At 45.1% G+C, this 21,396-nt stretch overlaps 1 protein-coding gene across 10 annotated transcripts in view; it reads right to left on the minus strand.

The window, feature by feature from the left end:
* The window catches only part of SAXO6 (stabilizer of axonemal microtubules 6), a 541,049-nt gene that overhangs the window by 451,136 nt on the left and 68,517 nt on the right, over positions 1–21,396 (minus strand). For all 10 annotated transcript variants that reach the window (XM_078676490.1, XM_078676481.1, XM_078676550.1 and 7 more), the window contains one exon: positions 16,149–16,260. In XM_078676490.1, the coding sequence (XP_078532616.1) occupies positions 16,149–16,260 (112 nt within the window). The remainder of the gene's footprint in view (positions 1–16,148; positions 16,261–21,396) is intronic.

A 21,396-nucleotide genomic window follows, 5' to 3' on the forward strand; every position in this document is an offset into this window, starting at 1 on the left:
TGCATTCGTTCAAGCCAACTGTGGAAGATTTCGCTCCTGTTTAGAGGCCTCTGTTCCTGAAATTTAGAGCCTAAACAACAAGAGGTAACCCGTAAACCCAGTTGAGACCTGGGTGACAAGCATATGCAACACATAACAATGTCTCAACAGGTATCAATTAAAGTCAAGTTAAATATGCACACATTAGTTGTAGAGAAACAGAAGGGGGATAAGAAAATAGGGAGACATCAATGGTTATGCAAGAATTGCTGAGAGCGGTTTTATGTTCGGAATTAGATGAAATCAAGGACAAAAGCACTGTATTACAATTAATGGCATGTAACCTGTACCACTTGTGCAAGTTTGTGCTCGTGAAAACTGTGAACGGCGCAAAGTGACAAGTGGGAACCAGCAAGGAACGGCACAAAAATACAGTGATATAAAATATACAAAAAACATTAGTAATGGTCCAATTCACATGGTTGAAAAGACCAAAACACAGATGTGCCTGATACAATGCGCTAGGGAGTCAACAACGTTTTGACCTGATGTCAATACAGGTCATCATCAGGAACAGTTTACAGTTTAATCGAAGAACTGCATGAGGCCCACCAAGAGGGCACAAGGATGGAAATCAGTAGGTAGAAAAGCGCAGGAATCGACATCATGGTCAGTATCGGACTGAAGGGGTAATGAATTCCTCAAGGAGGTTCCACCAGGATTGGCTGGAGACTCAAGATGAACATATTCATGCTCGGTCATCAAGGGGTGCAGTAATCGGAGCAACCAACGTCCTGGAATTAGGGAGTCCCCTGGAGGCGTGTGTACGAAATATCACAGGGCCCAAAAATTATGTCAGAAGTATAATTAATTAATGAAGGCTGTTGACAAAACCCAAGGCTGGTGTCTAGGGTATCAGACGTCCGCCAGCATCCGCAGTAGCAGGACGAAAGAGAGTTCCGCCGACAGCAGCTGGAACAAGGGTCAAGAGCAGCAGCGGTGTGAGTCCATGCTGCTCCGTACCATTCGGAGAATCCCTCAGGGAAATTTAAAGTGCACCAGAGACAACACCGAGAGCATAAAACTAGGACAAGCAAATTATGAACACCTGCAGTATAATAAATCATCCTGTAACATTACCAACTGAAATGGAAAAAACATCCATAAAGAGATACAATAACCTGGGTAGGTCATGACTCATCAGAGGGTGGGTTAACCCTCGCCTCTGAGTCTTTAATAGAATTGAAAATTATTTTACGATAGCTAGGGCATTTTTCATTCTATGGCAGGACCCGGAGGTGAGGATTATGCTAGTTTAAAGCTTATCCACCACCACAGCCGCAATGGAGGAGACTGCTTTGAAATAAAAAACTCTTAAAGGTTGAATCAGAGGAACAGTCCACTGCATTCAGAATATCCTCCAAGCAAGCTCCAAGAGAAAAAGGATGTTGAGGCCATCGCCCCTCGAGCAGAGTGTGCCCCAAAAATGTTGGTATCAATACCCGCTTCCTGCATTATCCACCGCACCCATCTCACAATGATCGGTAAGGAGACCGCCTTGAAAGACTTTCTTAGAGCAATCAACAGTTGCTTCTCCCCCATGAGCTCCTCTGTCATGGTCTCATAGACTTTGATGTATCTTGCAACACACAACTTGGGCAACTTAGGGAAAGCGTGGTATGAAATCAAACAGGAATGACATTTAGACCGTCGAGCAACAAATGTGACTGGCAACTTAGGGAAAGTGGGGTATGAAATCAAACAGGAATGACATTTAGAACGTCAAGCGACAAGAAATGTGACCCCGACTGGAGTAAAGGCCCTTCCCTTAATGTTGAGGGCTCTGACATCCGATACCCCTCTGCAGTGGATCAAGGACAAGAATATGGCCAGTTAGGTTGACAACTGTTTGTGAGAGAAGTACCTGTTACTTGGCAACGATGAAAGAAGGTTTAAGACTTTTTGAAAAACCCAAATGACAGAGTACCTGGGCTCTGGCTGGAGAGACAATATAATACTGTGCAGCAATTTCTTTACCAGGGGATGTTCCCAAACTGGCAGACCCACAATCACGGCATAGCCCACAGACATTGGTGATCTAAACGTACTGACTGATCTATATGCCAGTCCATCTGAAGCTAAGGAGGCAAGGAAATTCAGGATATGGACTAGGTCCACCCCCAGGGGATCCAAACTCTATTGCAGACACCAACCCATCCATCAAGCACAAGATATCAATACCTCTTGACAGTATCGTCTACCCATGCTCGTGAGAGGGGGTCCGTTGCATCTTGCGAAAGGCCAGGCACTTGCCATCGAGACCTGTAATCCCCCGAGCCTTAACCCCTTCGGGGCTGATGACGAGCTCAGCTCGTAATGAGCGTAACCTGCCGTGCGCTGATGACGAGCTGAGCTCGTCATGTAACGCGGTATTTTGCAAAACGCAGCGCGCAGCGGGAAAACCGCTAGCGCGCATGCGGTTAAGCTTGAGGTTGCCATTCATCACCAGAAGATGGGAATTACTGGAGGGATCATTAGTAGATTAAGATGTTTGTGTAGACAGATTGGAGAAGCCCAGTAAAGTTCCATCAGAACTGGAAACCATACTTGTGACTTCCACACCAGGGTGATCACTACCAAATATGCTCTCTGCCTACGCACCTGAGCCATCAGCCGCATGATCATGATGAAGGGGGGAAAGGCTTAATCCTGTTACGTTGACCAAACCTGCAGAAAGGGCATTGGTCGCTACAGCTCCCGGGTACGGTCTCCAACTGAAGTACCGGGGCAGATGATGGTCGAGTCTGGACGCACATAAGTCGTTCGTGAATGGGCTCAAACCGGCAGACAGGGCCTGAAACATTGGTGAAAGCATTCATCACAGGCTTGAATCCCGGAGATGTAGAGATTGCCAATCCGCCACCTGGTTGGCTAACCCTGTCCCGCCATCATCAAAACATGGTGTTTCAGGCAGTACTCCCAAATGTTTTTGGCCAGATCCAAGAGGGCTCTGTACCGCATACCCCCTAGGTGGATGACAGAGCAGACAGCTGCCACATTGTCCATCTTTAGAAGAACACAAGGTTGCACCCGTTCTCCGGTCCAACATTTGACTGCGTAGGAACCTGCAATCAGTCCCAAGCAGTTTATACGTAGCGACTGTTCTGCTGCAGTCAATCCTCTGCCGGTGGTGAACCCTTCACAAAGAGCCACCCCAACCTGAACCGCTGGCATCGGACTCGATCACAAGATCCAGTTGTGAACCCAAAATGGCACGCCCATTACACACCTCAATGTGAGAAAGCCACCACTCGAGTTCCTCTTTGGCCTGAAAGGGGAAGGTAGTGGGAGTATGTGAAACAGGGCGAAGGGGAGACGCTTTCAGTAGCTGAGGGCCCAGAAGTGTAGGGGGCCCTAGAAAATATCCTGAATGGAGGATGGCAATAGGCCTACCACCCTGGCGATCTGGCAGAAGGAGGTTTGTGGTTTCGCCAACTTTCTCCTCACCTCTTGCCATATTTTGGCCATCACCTTGAGGGAAGGTTTGGAGTGGTCTCTACCGAATTGATCATGAGCACCAGGAATGTGTTAGATCAAGAAGGGGAGAAACTTGACTTCTTTTGGCTGACAACAAACCCCAGAGTCTAAAGTAGATTTACTGCCATCTCCAGATGACATGACAGCATGTGTGGGCATTGCTCCATGAGATGCATATCGTTCAGATACACTAGCATGCATACCCCGGACGCCCTCAAGCATTTTCTCACTGGCTTTCTAACCTTATTGAAACACCAGGGAGCCAAAGACAGGCTGAAAGGTAAAGAGGTAAATTCAAAGTTTGCCCTTGCCATTGGAAAAGAAGAAATCGGCGATGCGGCAGGAAGATCAGGACCGTGAGATAAACGTCCTTGAGGTCCAGCCAGATCATCCAGTCGTTGGGGACCGAGAAGGTCCGGAAGGAGGTCGATGCCCTCCATCTTGAAGTAGCTGCAAATCAACCAATCATTGAATTCCCCAACATTGCTCACCAGATGATGACCCCGGCCTGCTTCTGGACCAGAAACAGATTGCAGAGGAACCCGGAGGGGTGTGGGTTGGAAGAACAAATTGCCCCTTTGGCTAGGAGTTCTTGAACCTACTGTTGAATAAGTGTGGCCTCCTATCAGCACAAAAGGAGAGGACGGAGAGGCAAAGATTAGAACGGGGATCCAAAGATTTGTATGTGGAACACTTGTACTGTTTGAAGAACCCAAGCGTTGGACGTGAGAGCCTGCCATCTGTCTATTAAATCTGCCAGTCGACCACGGCCGGCCCCGGTGAAAACATGCTCATTGAAAATGTGCTTGATCGTTGACTGGGCTTTATTAAGGGAGTTAAAGGTTGATGCAAAATTTCCGAGCTCCTTTACGAGTACGTCTTCAAAGAGCTATCCCTGTGCCACCTGCCTTGCCGCTGATGTTGCCAAATTCCCTTAACTTGGGGTCAATCTTGATGAGCAGTGACCTTCGCCTCTCCGTAGAGATGGTGCAGTTGAAACTGCCAAGGAACTTCATCGCCCGCTGGGCTCAACTGGAAAGCACCTTTGGGGAAATCAGGGCTCTGGACGCCTTGGCGTCCTCTGGCATGGTAAAAATGTTCACTAACGGGCCAGTTACGTCATGGAGCTTATCCAGGCACAACAGCCAGGAGCAGTCAATACCCTTCTTTGGATCCCTGATAATTTGGGCCAGAAAAGTGTCCATACACGTGCCGATCTCTTGCGCGACGGGTGGGGGCAATCCGCCCGAAGGCGATTCCTGACCTCTTGGTCAAGGAACTTGCAGAGTCTATTAGCCATATACTTGGCTAACTTGTCACCTGGGGCCCACTCGGATGAGCAGGGATGAATAAGCTCCTCAGGCTCAAACAGATATGAATCCGAGCTGCCAGGGACCTGATCCGGCATGGGGGATTGGAGGCCCATTTACAGGACCGGTTGTAGTCGGAATCACCACCTGAGCCCATGAAAGAACCATCCGAAGCCTGGGGGGGGGGGGGTCAGGAATTTGGCACTGTCTCGCTCGGGTTCATGGAGTCAAATGGAGCAGTCAGGTCCCAAGAACGCCTTTTTTAACCTGGCAAAAGCAAACAGGTTCACCCCGAGGATTGTGGGCACCTGTGCAGGTTCTCAGATGGAGGGAGTGGGCAGGGTAGGGGGCGATGACCAAGGAAGGTCGTACCTTGGTGGGAGGGGTTGTTGAGACCATTGCACCATGTCCATGAGTTTCTTCTTAAGGGGGTGTATTGTATCCAAGACCGCTTTAATTATGGAGGCATCCACCGGATGTATGAGACATCCTCCTCCTCATAATAGTCCCCATTATTCTCCATAAGGCCTGTGAGGTAAGGCTATGTGAATATGAGTTAGACGGTGGCCACTCACTCACTTGGTGTGAATCAGCTGAATCCACCTCAGAGTGTTATAAAAACTTTCAAAACCTTTTCATTCCACCAGAAGCTGAAGCTCCATGAATCCATCAGAGCTACATCTCCTCCTTGATCTGATTCTCAGTGAAAACATACATCATGGACATGGATGGTGGTAGTGGCTGGAGGTGGCCTTGTCGATGAGCACCTTCTTGGCAACAGGGGAAGGTTCTGATGAAGGATCTGGCCCATGAGTATCTTCGATGGCAAGCCCGCATTTCTTGTGAACTGGGGCCAGTATGGATGATTATCTTTTGCAGCTCGTCAAGATTTTGCAAGAGTTTGTCGGGAATAGGCCTGAGTGAGAATGTAAGAAGCTTGAGGAAACCTGTTTACAAATACTTTATTAATTAGTAAAGATTGAAAAATGTCCTAGCTATCGAAAAGGAAAGTTTTTGTTCTATTAAGGACTCGGAAGTGAGGTTTGTGCTATACTTTCTTTGTTTGCTAATACAGCAGCTATATCAACGTGTAAACAGAAACTTCATTTCCCATAAACCAAGGGAAAAAATGAAGTTACAAATAAATAAGTTCCTAATCAATCATGCACTGTGAGTCTCTGCAAAAGGTGCTGTCCCTCTTCTATTGCATTCGTTCAAGCCAACTGTGGAAGATTTCGCTCCTGTTTAGAGGCCTCTGTTCCTGAAATTTAGAGCCTAAACAACAAGAGGTAACCCGTAAACCCAGTTGAGACCTGGGTGACAAGCATATGCAACACATAACAATGTCTCAACAGGTATCAATTAAAGTCAAGTTAAATATGCACACATTAGTTGTAGAGAAACAGAAGGGGGATAAGAAAATAGGGAGACATCAATGGTTATGCAAGAATTGCTGAGAGCGGTTTTATGTTCGGAATTAGATGAAATCAAGGACAAAAGCACTGTATTACAATTAATGGCATGTAACCTGTACCACTTGTGCAAGTTTGTGCTCGTGAAAACTGTGAACGGCGCAAAGTGACAAGTGGGAACCAGCAAGGAACGGCACAAAAATACAGTGATATAAAATATACAAAAAACATTAGTAATGGTCCAATTCACAGGGTTGAAAAGACCAAAACACAGATGTGCCTGATACAATGCGCTAGGGAGTCAACAACGTTTTGACCTGATGTCAATACAGGTCATCATCAGGAACAGTTTACAGTTTAATCGAAGAACTGCATGAGGCCCACCAAGAGGGCACAAGGATGGAAATCAGTAGGTAGAAAGGCCCAACAATTATGTCAGAAGTATAATTAATTAATGAAGGCTGTTGACAAAACCCAAGGCTGGTGTCTAGGGTATCAGGCGTCCGCCAGCATCCGCAGTAGCAGGACGAAAGAGAGTTCCTCCGACAGCAGCTGGAACAAGGGTCAAGAGCAGCAGCGGTGTGAGTCCATGCTGCTCCGTACCATTCGGAGAATCCCTCAGGGAAATTTAAAGTGCACCAGAGACAACACCGAGAGCATAAAACTAGGACAAGCAAATTATGAACACTTGCAGTATAATAAATCATCCTGTAACATTACCAACTGAAATGGAAAAAACATCCATAAAGAGATACAATAACCTGGGTAGGTCATGACTCATCAGAGGGTGGGTTAACCCTCGCCTCTGAGTCTTTAATAGAATTGAAAATTATTTTACGATAGCTAGGGCATTTTTCATTCTATGGCAGGACCCGGAGGTGAGGATTATGCTAGTTTAAAGCTTATCCACCACCACAGCCGCAATGGAGGAGACTGCTTTGAAATAAAAAACTCTTAAAGGTTGAATCAGAGGAACAGTCCACTGCATTCAGAATATCCTCCAAGCAAGCTCCAAGAGAAAAAGGATGTTGAGGCCATCGCCCCTCGAGCAGAGTGTGCCCCAAAAATGTTGGTATCAATACCCGCTTCCTGCATTATCCACCGCACCCATCTCACAATGATCGGTAAGGAGACCGCCTTGAAAGACTTTCTTAGAGCAATCAACAGTTGCTTCTCCCCCATGAGCTCCTCTGTCATGGTCTCATAGACTTTGATGTATCTTGCAACACACAACTTGGGCAACTTAGGGAAAGCGTGGTATGAAATCAAACAGGAATGACATTTAGACCGTCGAGCAACAAATGTGACTGGCAACTTAGGGAAAGTGGGGTATGAAATCAAACAGGAATGACATTTAGAACGTCAAGCGACAAGAAATGTGACCCCGACTGGAGTAAAGGCCCTTCCCTTAATGTTGAGGGCTCTGACATCCGATACCCCTCTGCAGTGGATCAAGGACAAGAATATGGCCAGTTAGGTTGACAACTGTTTGTGAGAGAAGTACCTGTTACTTGGCAACGATGAAAGAAGGTTTAAGACTTTTTGAAAAACCCAAATGACAGAGTACCTGGGCTCTGGCTGGAGAGACAATATAATACTGTGCAGCAATTTCTTTACCAGGGGATGTTCCCAAACTGGCAGACCCACAATCACGGCATAGCCCACAGACATTGGTGATCTAAACGTACTGACTGATCTATATGCCAGTCCATCTGAAGCTAAGGAGGCAAGGAAATTCAGGATATGGACTAGGTCCACCCCCAGGGGATCCAAACTCTATTGCAGACACCAACCCATCTATCAAGCACAAGATATCAATACCTCTTGACAGTATCGTCTACCCATGCTCGTGAGAGGGGGTCCGTTGCATCTTGCGAAAGGCCAGGCACTTGCCATCGAGACCTGTAATCCCCCGAGCCTTAACCCCTTCGGGGCTGATGACGAGCTCAGCTCGTAATGAGCGTAACCTGCCGTGCGCTGATGACGAGCTGAGCTCGTCATATAACGTGGTATTTTGCAAAACGCAGCGCGCAGCGGGAAAACCGCTAGCGCGCATGCGGTTAAGCTTGAGGTTGCCATTCATCACCAGAAGATGGGAATTACTGGAGGGATCATTAGTAGATGAAGATGTTTGTGTAGACAGATTGGAGAAGCCCAGTAAAGTTCCATCAGAACTGGAAACCATACTTGTGACTTCCACACCAGGGTGATCACTACCAAATATGCTCTCTGCCTACGCACCTGAGCCATCAGCCGCATGATCATGATGAAGGGGGGAAAGGCTTAATCCTGTTACGTTGACCAAACCTGCAGAAAGGGCATTGGTCGCTACAGCTCCCGGGTACGGTCTCCAACTGAAGTACCGGGGCAGATGATGGTCGAGTCTGGACGCACATAAGTCGTTCGTGAATGGGCTCAAACCGGCAGACAGGGCCTGAAACATTGGTGAAAGCATTCATCACAGGCTTGAATCCCGGAGATGTAGAGATTGCCAATCCGCCACCTGGTTGGCTAACCCTGTCCCGCCATCATCAAAACATGGTGTTTCAGGCAGTACTCCCAAATGTTTTTGGCCAGATCCAAGAGGGCTCTGTACCGCATACCCCCTAGGTGGATGACAGAGCAGACAGCTGCCACATTGTCCATCTTTAGAAGAACACAAGGTTGCACCCGTTCTCCGGTCCAACATTTGACTGCGTAGGAACCTGCAATCAGTCCCAAGCAGTTTATACGTAGCGACTGTTCTGCTGCAGTCAATCCTCTGCCGGTGGTGAACCCTTCACAAAGAGCCACCCCAACCTGAACCGCTGGCATCGGACTCGATCACAAGATCCAGTTGTGAACCCAAAATGGCACGCCCATTACACACCTCAATGTGAGAAAGCCACCACTCGAGTTCCTCTTTGGCCTGAAAGGGGAAGGTAGTGGGAGTATGTGAAACAGGGCGAAGGGGAGACGCTTTCAGTAGCTGAGGGCCCAGAAGTGTAGGGGGCCCTAGAAAATATCCTGAATGGAGGATGTCAATAGGCCTACCACCCTGGCGATCTGGCAGAAGGAGGTTTGTGGTTTCGCCAACTTTCTCCTCACCTCTTGCCATATTTTGGCCATCACCTTGAGGGAAGGTTTGGAGTGGTCTCTACCGAATTGATCATGAGCACCAGGAATGTGTTAGATCAAGAAGGGGAGAAACTTGACTTCTTTTGGCTGACAACAAACCCCAGAGTCTAAAGTAGATTTACTGCCATCTCCAGATGACATGACAGCATGTGTGGGCATTGCTCCATGAGATGCATATCGTTCAGATACACTAGCATGCATACCCCGGACGCCCTCAAGCATTTTCTCACTGGCTTTCTAACCTTATTGAAACACCAGGGAGCCAAAGACAGGCTGAAAGGTAAAGAGGTAAATTCAAAGTTTGCCCTTGCCATTGGAAAAGAAGAAATCGGCGATGCGGCAGGAAGATCAGGACCGTGAGATAAACGTCCTTGAGGTCCAGCCAGATCATCCAGTCGTTGGGGACCGAGAAGGTCGATGCCCTCCATCTTGAAGTAGCTGCAAATCAACCAATCGTTGAATTCCCCAACATTGCTCACCAGATGATGACCCCGGCCTGCTTCTGGACCAGAAACAGATTGCAGAGGAACCCGGAGGGGTGTGGGTTGGAAGAACAAATTGCCCCTTTGGCTAGGAGTTCTTGAACCTACCGTTGAATAAGTGTGGCCTCCTATCAGCACAAAAGGAGAGGACGGAGAGGCAAAGATTAGAACGGGGATCCAAAGATTTGTATGTGGAACACTTGTACTGTTTGAAGAACCCAAGCGTTGGACGTGAGAGCCTGCCATCTGTCTATTAAATCTGCCAGTCGACCACGGCCGGCCCCGGTGAAAACATGCTCATTGAAAATGTGCTTGATCGTTGACTGGGCTTTATTAAGGGAGTTAAAGGTTGATGCAAAATTTCCGAGCTCCTTTACGAGTACGTCTTCAAAGAGCTATCCCTGTGCCACCTGCCTTGCCGCTGATGTTGCCAAATTCCCTTAACTTGGGGTCAATCTTGATGAGCAGTGACCTTCGCCTCTCCGTAGAGATGGTGCAGTTGAAACTGCCAAGGAACTTCATCGCCCGCTGGGCTCAACTGGAAAGCACCTTTGGGGAAATCAGGGCTCTGGACGCCTTGGCGTCCTCTGGCATGGTAAAAATGTTCACTAACGGGCCAGTTACGTCATGGAGCTTATCCAGGCACAACAGCCAGGAGCAGTCAATACCCTTCTTTGGATCCCTGATAATTTGGGCCAGAAAAGTGTCCATACACGTGCCGATCTCTTGCGCGACGGGTGGGGGCAATCCGCCCGAAGGCGATTCCTGACCTCTTGGTCAAGGAACTTGCAGAGTCTATTAGCCATATACTTGGCTAACTTGTCACCTGGGGCCCACTCGGATGAGCAGGGATGAATAAGCTCCTCAGGCTCAAACAGATATGAATCCGAGCTGCCAGGGACCTGATCCGGCATGGGGGATTGGAGGCCCATTTACAGGACCGGTTGTAGTCGGAATCACCACCTGAGCCCATGAAAGAACCATCCGAAGCCTGGGGGGGGGGTCGGGAATTTGGCACTGTCTCGCTCGGGTTCATGGAGTCAAATGGAGCAGTCAGGTCCCAAGAACGCCTTATTTAACCTGGCAAAAGCAAACAGGTTCACCCCGAGGATTGTGGGCACCTGTGCAGGTTCTCAGATGGAGGGAGTGGGCAGGGTAGGGGGCGATGACCAAGGAAGGTCGTACCTTGGTGGGAGGGGTTGTTGAGACCATTGCACCATGTCCATGAGTTTCTTCTTAAGGGGGTGTATTGTATCCAAGACCGCTTTAATTATGGAGGCATCCACCGGATGTATGAGACATCCTCCTCCTCATAATAGTCCCCATTATTCTCCATAAGGCCTGTGAGGTAAGGCTATGTGAATATGAGTTAGACGGTGGCCACTCACTCACTTGGTGTGAATCAGCTGAATCCACCTCAGAGTGTTATAAAAACTTTCAAAACCTTTTCATTCCACCAGAAGCTGAAGCTCCATGAATCCATCAGAGCTACATCTCCTCCTTGATCTGATTCTCAGTGAAAACATACATCATGGACAAAACTATGTGTTATCTTTGAAATTCCACATGTACCAACATTAGGAATAGCAATCACCTAATATCGATTTTCTGCAAATCGCAATTAGTTAATCGCTATTACTAATGTATTGAAACCCCAGGAGTTTCATTTAGCAATTCATAGGGGGTCGTAAATCTACCTACCTCATTAATATTAATGAGGTACGTCACAATTTGTGACTCACTAGGAATCGCTAAAATCACAGCGATGGTGCCTTCTAGGGTCAGCGAACCACCATGTCCGTGATTGCTTTTCAAAAAAGCAATCAATTTTTTTTTAAATACAGCCATTTTTTCCATAAAGGAAAACAGGTTGCGTTTATAAAAAGAAAGAAAGTTTTCTGTTCATTATTTAAGAGTGGCCCATAGGACCACTTCCGGCTCTTAAAAAAAACAATTTCTCACCATTCCTGAAAATGGTGTGATGGTGTCAAGGGCAAAAACTTTTAAGTTCAGGTAGGCAGAGAGAAGAGAGAAGCTATTATAAGTGAACATCATGTAAGGTGTACTGTAGTGTACTGTTTAGACAACACTACCTCAAAAATCCAGATAAGTATGTCTTTATCAACGCTGGGTTTTAGAATAGAGACAGTCTTCAAGGCAAAATATATTGTGGTTGTAAATGCATGCTATTGTATATTAGTTTCATTTCATATAAAAGATTACGGGCCAGATGTAGGAACCCTAATACCGGTCGTTAACGGACGAAATTACCGGATTTCGGCCGTTACCGACTGGTATTAGGCATTTGGGATGTAGGTGGCTACATTTTAGGGGCCAGATGTAGGTAGCCCTTTACCGGTCGGTAACGGCCGAAAATACCGATTTTCGGCCGTTTCCGATTTTCGGCGCCTGCTACTCCTCCGTGTCTCCACAACAGCGCTTGCTATGCTGCTCCGGCTACTAGTGTCATCAGCCTCTGCCACATCCAGGACAGGATTCTGTGCTGTGTGGGAAATCAGCATTGCCTCTGTGTACTCGTAATTCTGGCCAAGCCCCTGGTGACCTCAGCTGTATTCTGTGTCAAAGCCTCCTGCATATGTATGCCCCCCCTGCATAGCAGGGATGTGGCTGTGGTCAAGCGATTGATAGCCGTATTGTGGGCACGGGCCTTCCCTGCGCCTTGTGTGTGACAGACTGTCAAGTTTGGAGCATAGCTGCGTAATTGAGTTGCTCATCTGCTGCATCCCTGTTGCAATGTCCGTATTTGTTTTGGCAACCTCTTTATTCGCCTCCACAATGTCTCTCATGCCCTTCCCCATGTCTCCTATTTGCACATTCAGGGCTATGAGTTGGCGTTGGCAGGCTTGGATGGATTTGCCCTGCATCCTTTGAATGCGCACCATGCTCCTCTCCAGCTCACGGAACACAGTGCCCTCACCACGTCCACCTGCACTGCTGGGTCTGCGTTGTCTTCTGCGAGCAGTGACTGTCTCATTGGTGGACTGCAGTGCTGCTGAACTCACATCTACGGTGACTTGTGCCTCACCCTCACCCTCTGCTGCCTCCATTATTGGTAGTGGGGCCACGACACGCCTCCTGGCTGGTGGGGTTGCAGGAGTGGACTGGAGCAGTGATGGTGAAGTTTCTGGTGAGAATACCAAGGGAGGGGATTGGGACAGCTGTGGGGAGTGCAGCAACTCTGGGGTCTGTACAGTGTCATCTTCATGGGAGATGCCAGTCGTGTCACCTTCCTCCTGCGAGGCTTGCACTTGGCTTGGACCTGCTTCCTCACTGTCCTCCCTCGCTGGTGCAGTCCCTACTGTGTTAGTGGGTCGACTGCCTGATTTGGCCCCTAGGTATAAATAAGCGTATATCAACGGAGTGCTACTGTGTCACAGTCACTACAATAAATGCTTTACACATTTCACTTTCATTTATCTGCATTCATTTCACTAACTTGCTGATGTCTGCGCTGTTACACATGGTCTTACATTTGCTGACTACATTTCCCATAATGCATTGCTCCTGTATAGTGATAGCCGTACTGGACTGGGGTTTGCTTGTCCACAAAGAGTAAAGGGAAGCAGGTTGGTATGGGGTGTAATGCAGCGCATGCGTCTTACCTTTTTTTGTTGCAGCTCTGGCTGAGCTGTCCACATCCCCCAGTCCGCAGACGCTGTCTGCCTCAATGGTTGAGGCCTCCAACTCCTCCAGGTCAGTCAGGGGGGGCGCTGTGTTCTTGCCTCCACCGGTTAGGCCTGCCTGCTTGTGGATTTCAGCCATTTTTTTCTTGGTGAGGCTCCTTAGGTCATAGAATCTTTTTTTGAGATCCTCAGTATTCCTGGTTGTGACTCCCACAGCATTCACTTTTTCAACAATTGCCTGCCAGATTTTCCTTTTGGCAGACTCGGGAACAGTGAGGGTGTGCCTGCCAAAACGTTTGTTGTGCACCCTCACTACCTCCTCCACTAGTACCTGCAGCTCCATGCTGCTGAACTTTATTTTCCTCTTTCTTTCTGCCTTCTGGCTTTCACTGCTGCTTGCCATTTTTCAGTTGGTAAAGTTTCAGAAAAACTCTCCCTGCTGCTCTGTGCCTCTGCTCAGCTCTGACTGCCTCTCCAGAACCTTCTAATTAGTTGCAGCTGCCTGGGTTGCCACTTCCTGGTAGGGAGGGGGAGGGTGGTAGCACCTGATTGGCTGTTTTCTTAAGTTTCACTTTTGCTTGCTTTCCGATTCGGAATTTACCGATTCGGTATTTACCGATTCGGTATTTACCGAATCGGTATTTCCCATTCATTCCTATAGGCCAAAAGGCCCATAGGAATGAATGGGAAATACCGATTCGGTAAATACCGAGTCGGTAAATTCCGAAAGTCCGATACCGAATTTTACCGATTCAGTAAAAAATAGCGATTTTTTATCTACATCTCATTTACCGATTCATGAATACCGAATCGGTATAATTCGGTATTTAAGAATCGGTAAATGAGATTTACCTACATCTGGCCCCAGATTGGGTAATTTACCGAATCGGTATTTAAGAATTCGGTAAATTACCAAATTCTTAAATACCGATTCAGTAAATTATCGAATCTGAAATGTAGCAAGCACTCATGTGAGTGCTTTTCACCTGTAAGGATTCGTTATTTACCACCAACTAAAAGTTGGTGGTAAATAACGAAAACCGTTAAAAAAGCAATTTTGTGCTTTTTTAACAGTGCCATGTGGCAGACATACATGCCCTTAGGGCATGTATGTGTGCCATATGTGCACCCATGCACTATTCAGGGGTGCAACAGGGTGTCAATGGTATTCCCCATTCATTCCTATGGGCCTGGAGATTCGGTAAAAATTACCAAATTAATACCTACATACCATTTTACCCATTCTAAAATACCGAATTGGTAAAATTCGGTATTTTAGAATCATTAAATGGTATTTACCTACATCTGGCCCCTGGTGTGCCAGCTAAAGAGCTCTTATATGCAAGACATAACACTTGCATAGGAAAGGGTATTAATACTGGTTATGAGTGTTACGCTCCACAATTCTATTTAACCACTAATTCAGGAGCAAAAACAATGCAAGCATGTGCCAGGGTATCTTGGGTCCAAATGACCAATCTGGTCTCAATGAATCTTGTACGCATCCATTTGATGATGCTATTAGTATTTAAATGGGCCCTTTAATGAAAAGAAAAAAACATTTTTGTTTAACCATTCCTGCATAACCAACAATAAGAATTCAAGTATGACCCTTTATATGATAATGTCTGGTTGGGATTTAAGAACCACTGTGATGCCATTCGCTGAATGGTCCCTTTAATTAAGCGTTTTAGATCTATGGGGCCTTTAATTAAGTGTTTTAGATATAATAAACATATTCTGATCTAGAAAATAGTGGTGAGAGGAATTAAGAAAATTCTCCTTGAAACGTTTGAGCAATCTAACCACTCTATTATACCCTAAGTGATGGACATGGTGATGGTGGAGCCGCCTGACTCTGCCAGTTGCTTGGCCAGGGATCAGACCTAACAATGCCAGACATTATGGTGCATAAGTCACCCAACATAAGATAACTGGTCGACCACTGTGTCAGGTCAAGTTAACTCCTTGAAAGATTACCATGGATAAGGTGGCAGGCTTTCATGAAAAGGTTAAGTATGCTATTCTTAACATTCTAGAAAAAACAATGTTTGAGAGATCAGACATGCGGGCAACCATAATGTACCTTTATTTTTGGATCACATTTTCAGTGCCTATATTTATTAAGGTACATATGTGGATTTTTTCGGGCTGAAAATTCTCTCCCACATCGGCTTTATTAGGGCAAATACAGTCACTTTGGTGGAGAAACCTCTGCCGACCTGAAATAACACTATATAATGCAGATTTTCAACAGCTCCCATGGCTTGGGTAGAACTGCCACACTGGCAGATCGGAAATTGCCTGCCATATTCTAATTCAGATCTAATAATTTTTTTTAAAGCTGCCCATCTACATTTAGTTTTCATGTTCTCTATATTACATAGCCAATGTGCCTGAAGATGACAGGCAATAACAAAGGAACATCCAAGTTCCTTAGACCACTAGTTAGCTGTTTTCAGGCATTAGAGGAATGTATGACAGTGAGAACAGCACATGCTCATGCACTAATACATACATGTATTAGGAAGCTAGGCACTTTCTAGACTCATTTCAGTTCACTCAAGAAATGGATCTTATAAATAAAAGAATCTTGTAAATTCTTCAATACTGAGGACACATGAAATTGATGGGAGAACAAGATATATGTATACATAGATTGATTACCTAGTTGATCAGATCGCAGTCCAGCCCATGCTTGCTTTTGCTCTGGGGATAGTTCGCCATACTGTAATCCAGGAGTTTTCCATTTGAAGTTCCTTTCATATTCACTCTTGCCCTGAAACATGCATAAAGATACCTTTTAAAAAGCTTGTCACATATTCTTGAGCAGGAAACACTGAAATCTTACCATCACATAGCGGGAGTATTTAAAGGCCCATAATGCATCACTCCCAACACGTTATAAATTACACCAAATGACTGCATAGGGTCTACTGAAAGCAAACCAACATTTAGAAGAGATCTACAATTACAGGTCTCTCAATTAGAAAACCTTGTGTTTTTAGAACAAGAACCCTAACTCTCCCTTAGGTGGCATGCTTCATTACCAAGTACATCTTCATATCAAATGTGAGCTATTTGGTATATGTGAGTGTCAGCAGAGTGTATAGTGAGGGAAAGTGACACGGCTAAAAATACCTCTTGGTGGACTGAATCACAACTTTATTTGTCCCAGAAGGGTATAATAAAAAGAAACATTGGATATGACCTCAACCCGTTAGTGATATTGGAGTCTGGTTCAGATTCTACATGCAAAAATCCATTGAAATCCAGCAGTTCTACTTACCTAAGCCCACTATAACTTACGCCCCCTCAATGCACTGCTTATGACCTCACATTGCTCATAACATGGTCAGTGATATCAATGATGTCATCATTGATGACATCTCAAATGAAATCACAGATGACATCATCCAGCAAAGTAAATTCTAAAATACTTCATAAAATATCAGTTATATTTTTTAAAAGTAAGAAGAACACACAGATTAGAGACATCCAGCACAGAGGCCACTGTAACCTTAACTACTACACTGCCTTATCAAGTAAAAGACAGTTCTCAGAAGATATGTCTTCTACACCACTACTGTAAACACTAATGACCAAAGTAAAATATCGTTCTGATTGGGCTAGTCTACTGCAAACCAAAACAACAACATTTGTGAACCTGGAAACAGGTTTTAGTGCAAGTGTCATATTTTCAGAAACTACTACAACATACAACCAATAGGGGTTGTTAGCAGAGAGGCCACTGTGTGACAAACCACTAGTAAAATGATTCTTTATCCTGAACAAATGTATAAGCAGAAAGGTGAGTCTGGTGTAAATGTTTACTACACCAAGCCATCACCCTAGAGAAAGGTCTAAGTGATCAGATGAATTTATTGCAATCTCCTACTACATTCATTAATCACAAAAGGCATTGCTCTAAGGAAACAGGTCAGTACGTCATAAGACAGAAGTATATTCAGTCATCACTCTGGAGTGAAGTTTCAATCAACAGCTTAGATTGTCGCAAAGCACTATCATACATATACATCAGCATGGGACATGTGTCAGTGTAAAGGCGTGTTTACCGATAAATAGTATATCCAGTTTAAAAACGGGATTAGACATCTGATCACGTTAGGAATAGTATTACTCATTATTACTCAGAGAGAATAGTAATCCAAGTTATGCAGTAGCTAAGCATGTACCTTTACCACTGAGAAACTTTTTACAAAACACTTACACTCACACGATGATTTCATCAGTGATGTTATTTGAGATGTTATCAGTGATGTGACTGTCCAGGTCATGAGTAAGGCTCCCTGTTTTCCGTTTTTACTTATTTTTACAGATAAATACAGACAGAAAATATTAATTAAACAATAATTTGCCTGTATTTATTTTTAAATGTGGATAAAAACGAAATTGGGTTGCTTTATGAGTAATTCTAAATACTGTCTGCCATGACTACCTGGCCAATAGCTGTGTGAGTTGATAGGTAAGGGGATTAAACAAGAAAGGAGTTTTAATAAAGAGGCTTTAACACCAGTAGATATGTACAAGGTTGATTCTGAAATATGCATATTTTCATAAAAGTGCATTGATTTATCTTCTGCGGGTGTTCACAGCATTGAAACCTGAAAGGGATTCAAGCATAAGTGCATATTTATTGGTTAAATAAATGTGAAAATATACAAATGTCTGCTTAATTATTCAACCAAACCCAAAATAAATATGGATAAATACAGATAAAATTAACAAAAATAAATATGGATAAATACAGACGGAAATGTAAAAAAAAAAAACAGAAAACCGGGAGGCCTAGTCATGAGTGATGTAATATCTGAGGTCATAAGCAGTAGATTGAAGGGGCATAAGTCATGGTTAGTTTAGCTATTTATACCTGCTGTATTTCTATGGTTTTGTGCCCAAATTTTAACCTAACTAAACGACCCTGTAACCTTTATTTTATTCAGTGAGTTTTTTAGTGCTGTTTCCTAACTATTATGTTCCTGTAACCTTTTGTTTTAAGGGAATTTCACCAGTTTTTTAAATATGAACTGCACTACCATATGAACCAGCAGTTCAATTAACGAACATACATTTTACAAGTTTATAAATGCATGTTATTCACACATTCAATAATAATATATATTTTTTAACAGAAAATGTTAAAAATTAAGGTAACATAACACGTGTAGTCTTTCTATAAATGCAATGCACCAAGTCTTTCTTTTCTTAAATTCATTTTATGGATCTGCGAATCCGTTGCGAATCCTTGGACAAATATGGGGTCTACCGCTTATATGCACACATTCAATACTAAAACAACAACACATTTAATACAAACATATGCTTTCCAATTTCTAGTAGTGTAACACTGCTGGTGTGTGATTGACTGTGTGACAGTGTGAGCGGCTATATGTGTGTGTGAATGGGTGTGTAGGTGAGTGGGTACGGCTGTGAGGGTGTGTGAGTGGCTGTGTGGGAGTGTGAATAGCTGTGTGGGTATGAGTGGCTGTGTGGGTATGAGTGGGTATGTAAGTGTCTGCAGGCTCTGTAAGTCGGTGTGTGAGTGGTTGCATGTGTCTGTGATTGATTGTGTGGGTCTGTGCAAGTGTGCAAGTGATTTTGTGGGTATGTTGTCAGGTGGGTAGACTAGGCCCAGTTATCATAAGCCATTTTTGCATGCTCACGTTCTTAAGTTGCCTTCTCTCTATAACCACAATGACATTGGACACATATTAATTTGCGAGCACGTACAGGATAATATTCTTTGAACTCAGTTCTGCTTGCACTACCACTTCGTAGGCACTCTATCAGAACACCTTGAACATTCCGTACAAGGAATACGTTTATCAAGCTGTTGTTATTTGTTTAGCCCGCTCGTTGAGAGAACTATCACAATAGAATAAACAGTAGCGGCCTGCCTGGGCCTCCGGCCTGGTTATATGGAGGAGGTTATTATATATCTGACATCAAGCATTTGTTTAGACAGAGGAGCATTTCACTGCCACTGAGAGGTTAATCCATGCCGGTATTCCAGTTCAGCTGATTCCTGTTTACCTCATGCGAGTGATGCTGTCCAGCTCTACACCAAGACAGGCAGCTTCATGAAACTAACCCACAGGTAACAGGGAGTTCGATCACCCTACTGGGATTTGGCAAATTCACTCACCCTAGACATGATAGGTTAGGATGCGCAAAGGTAAGAGTACACTGTATCAGAGTACTTGTATGCAAGTATATATTCTCTGAAGTAAACAAAATTGTTGAACTGTTTATTTTTTTCACCATTCTTGTAATGCTAATCACATTATACTGTGTCCTTTTGTTGCTTACTGCAGCACAGGTATTTTACTGAAGAATCACAATGCTTCAATAAATATTGAAATGCTTTACAGTGTATTTTTTGTGTATCTCTTTGGGTATGCATAAGTAACTAAGCGAAAGTGTTCTATCTGTTACCACGATTTCCTTGGCAGTCAGGGTTGCCATGTTCTGAGGTTGCACATCGATATGCATGGGGCACATATGGTGTACTGTGAGCTAGCAGGACATCGGCCAACATATCCGGAAAGTGAGCAGGGAATTAGTCTTGCACAGTTCTGATGGTTATGTTGTCCAACAAATGCACAGTTTTACTTGAGAAAGTATAAGTCGCGCTACAGTGTGACTGGGTGTGTCAGTGACTGGAGGGGTGTGAAAGTGGGTATGCCAGTGGCTAGATGGGTATGCATTATATTTTATAGCCTGTCTTACGATTGTAGCAGTTCACTTTACTTGCATGAGAAAGAAGACTGTTCAATAAATCCTTTTATTGGAAACGCCCGTCTCTCTATTTCTCTGCACCTCTGATGAAACAAAGCATGCACGATTGACTGAGTAAAATATCTATCTATTGTTTCCACAACTCTGAAGATACGTTTATTTTTGGGGAAGTCCTCTTTTTTCATGGTCGCGAATCGTTGGAAACACGCTCCGGTGAGAAGTGGCTTTACCTGTTAGTACAATGAATGTGTTTAGGGAGGTAATTCATTGTCGTATTTCTTTATATAAAAAGGCTGTTTTGCTTTAGACTTACTTGGGAGAGCCGAGTGTTAGATTAATCTTTGGTCACACAACTTCCCGTATGTTTATAAAGCGGAACACTTCAACGCTTATGCCTTGCCCGCTTTTCTCATCTGTTCGGACAAAAGGAACAGCGTGTTGCCAAATTCGGTTTCACTCTGCCGAACGCGTGAATATTACAAATGACTTTACACACGCTCACCTTCTGGATAATTTGATGAGCGCTGTTAATGCCGGTTACACTTTCCTTGTCCCTCTTCATTATCCATCATGATCCCCTTATCTGAGGACGCCCCGGAGGGGATCCAGTGGTGGCTGGATCACATGGAGGCCTGGAATTGCCAAGCAATCTTCAGCTCTCTTCAGTCCGACTACAGTGGCACGGGCTGGGGAGCAAGTTTTGGGGAATTCTCCATCAGCAGAAGGTGGTCCGCACAGGAAAAATCCATGCATACCAACTGCCTGGAACTCTTAGAGGATCCTTTTGCGGTTCGCTGCTGGACCAAAGACCAAGCGCAGCGCTGCGTACTCCTTAAGATGGAAAAAGTGGCGGCAGTAGGATACACAAGTCACCTGGGGGTAGGGAACTCGCTCCAAGAATCTCACTGCATGTCTTGTTGACAGTAGAGCATCTCCTGGGGGGCGCCAACCAAGTAGCCAACTGCCATTCCTGTCATCTCCGAAACGTGAGCCTCTGGCAACTACATCTGCCAATTTTCCAAGCTCTAAGCGTTCGGTGGGGCCCGTTCTCTGTGGATCTCTTTGTGACCCGCCTGGACAACCAGCGCCCAAGATACTTCAGGTGCCACCCGGACCCAGAGGTAGCGGCCACGGATGCTTTTTCTCCAGGATTGGC

Source organism: Lissotriton helveticus, chromosome 1_1 (assembly GCF_964261635.1).
Source record: "Lissotriton helveticus chromosome 1_1, aLisHel1.1, whole genome shotgun sequence".
Taxonomy (NCBI): Eukaryota; Metazoa; Chordata; class Amphibia; order Caudata; family Salamandridae; genus Lissotriton; species Lissotriton helveticus.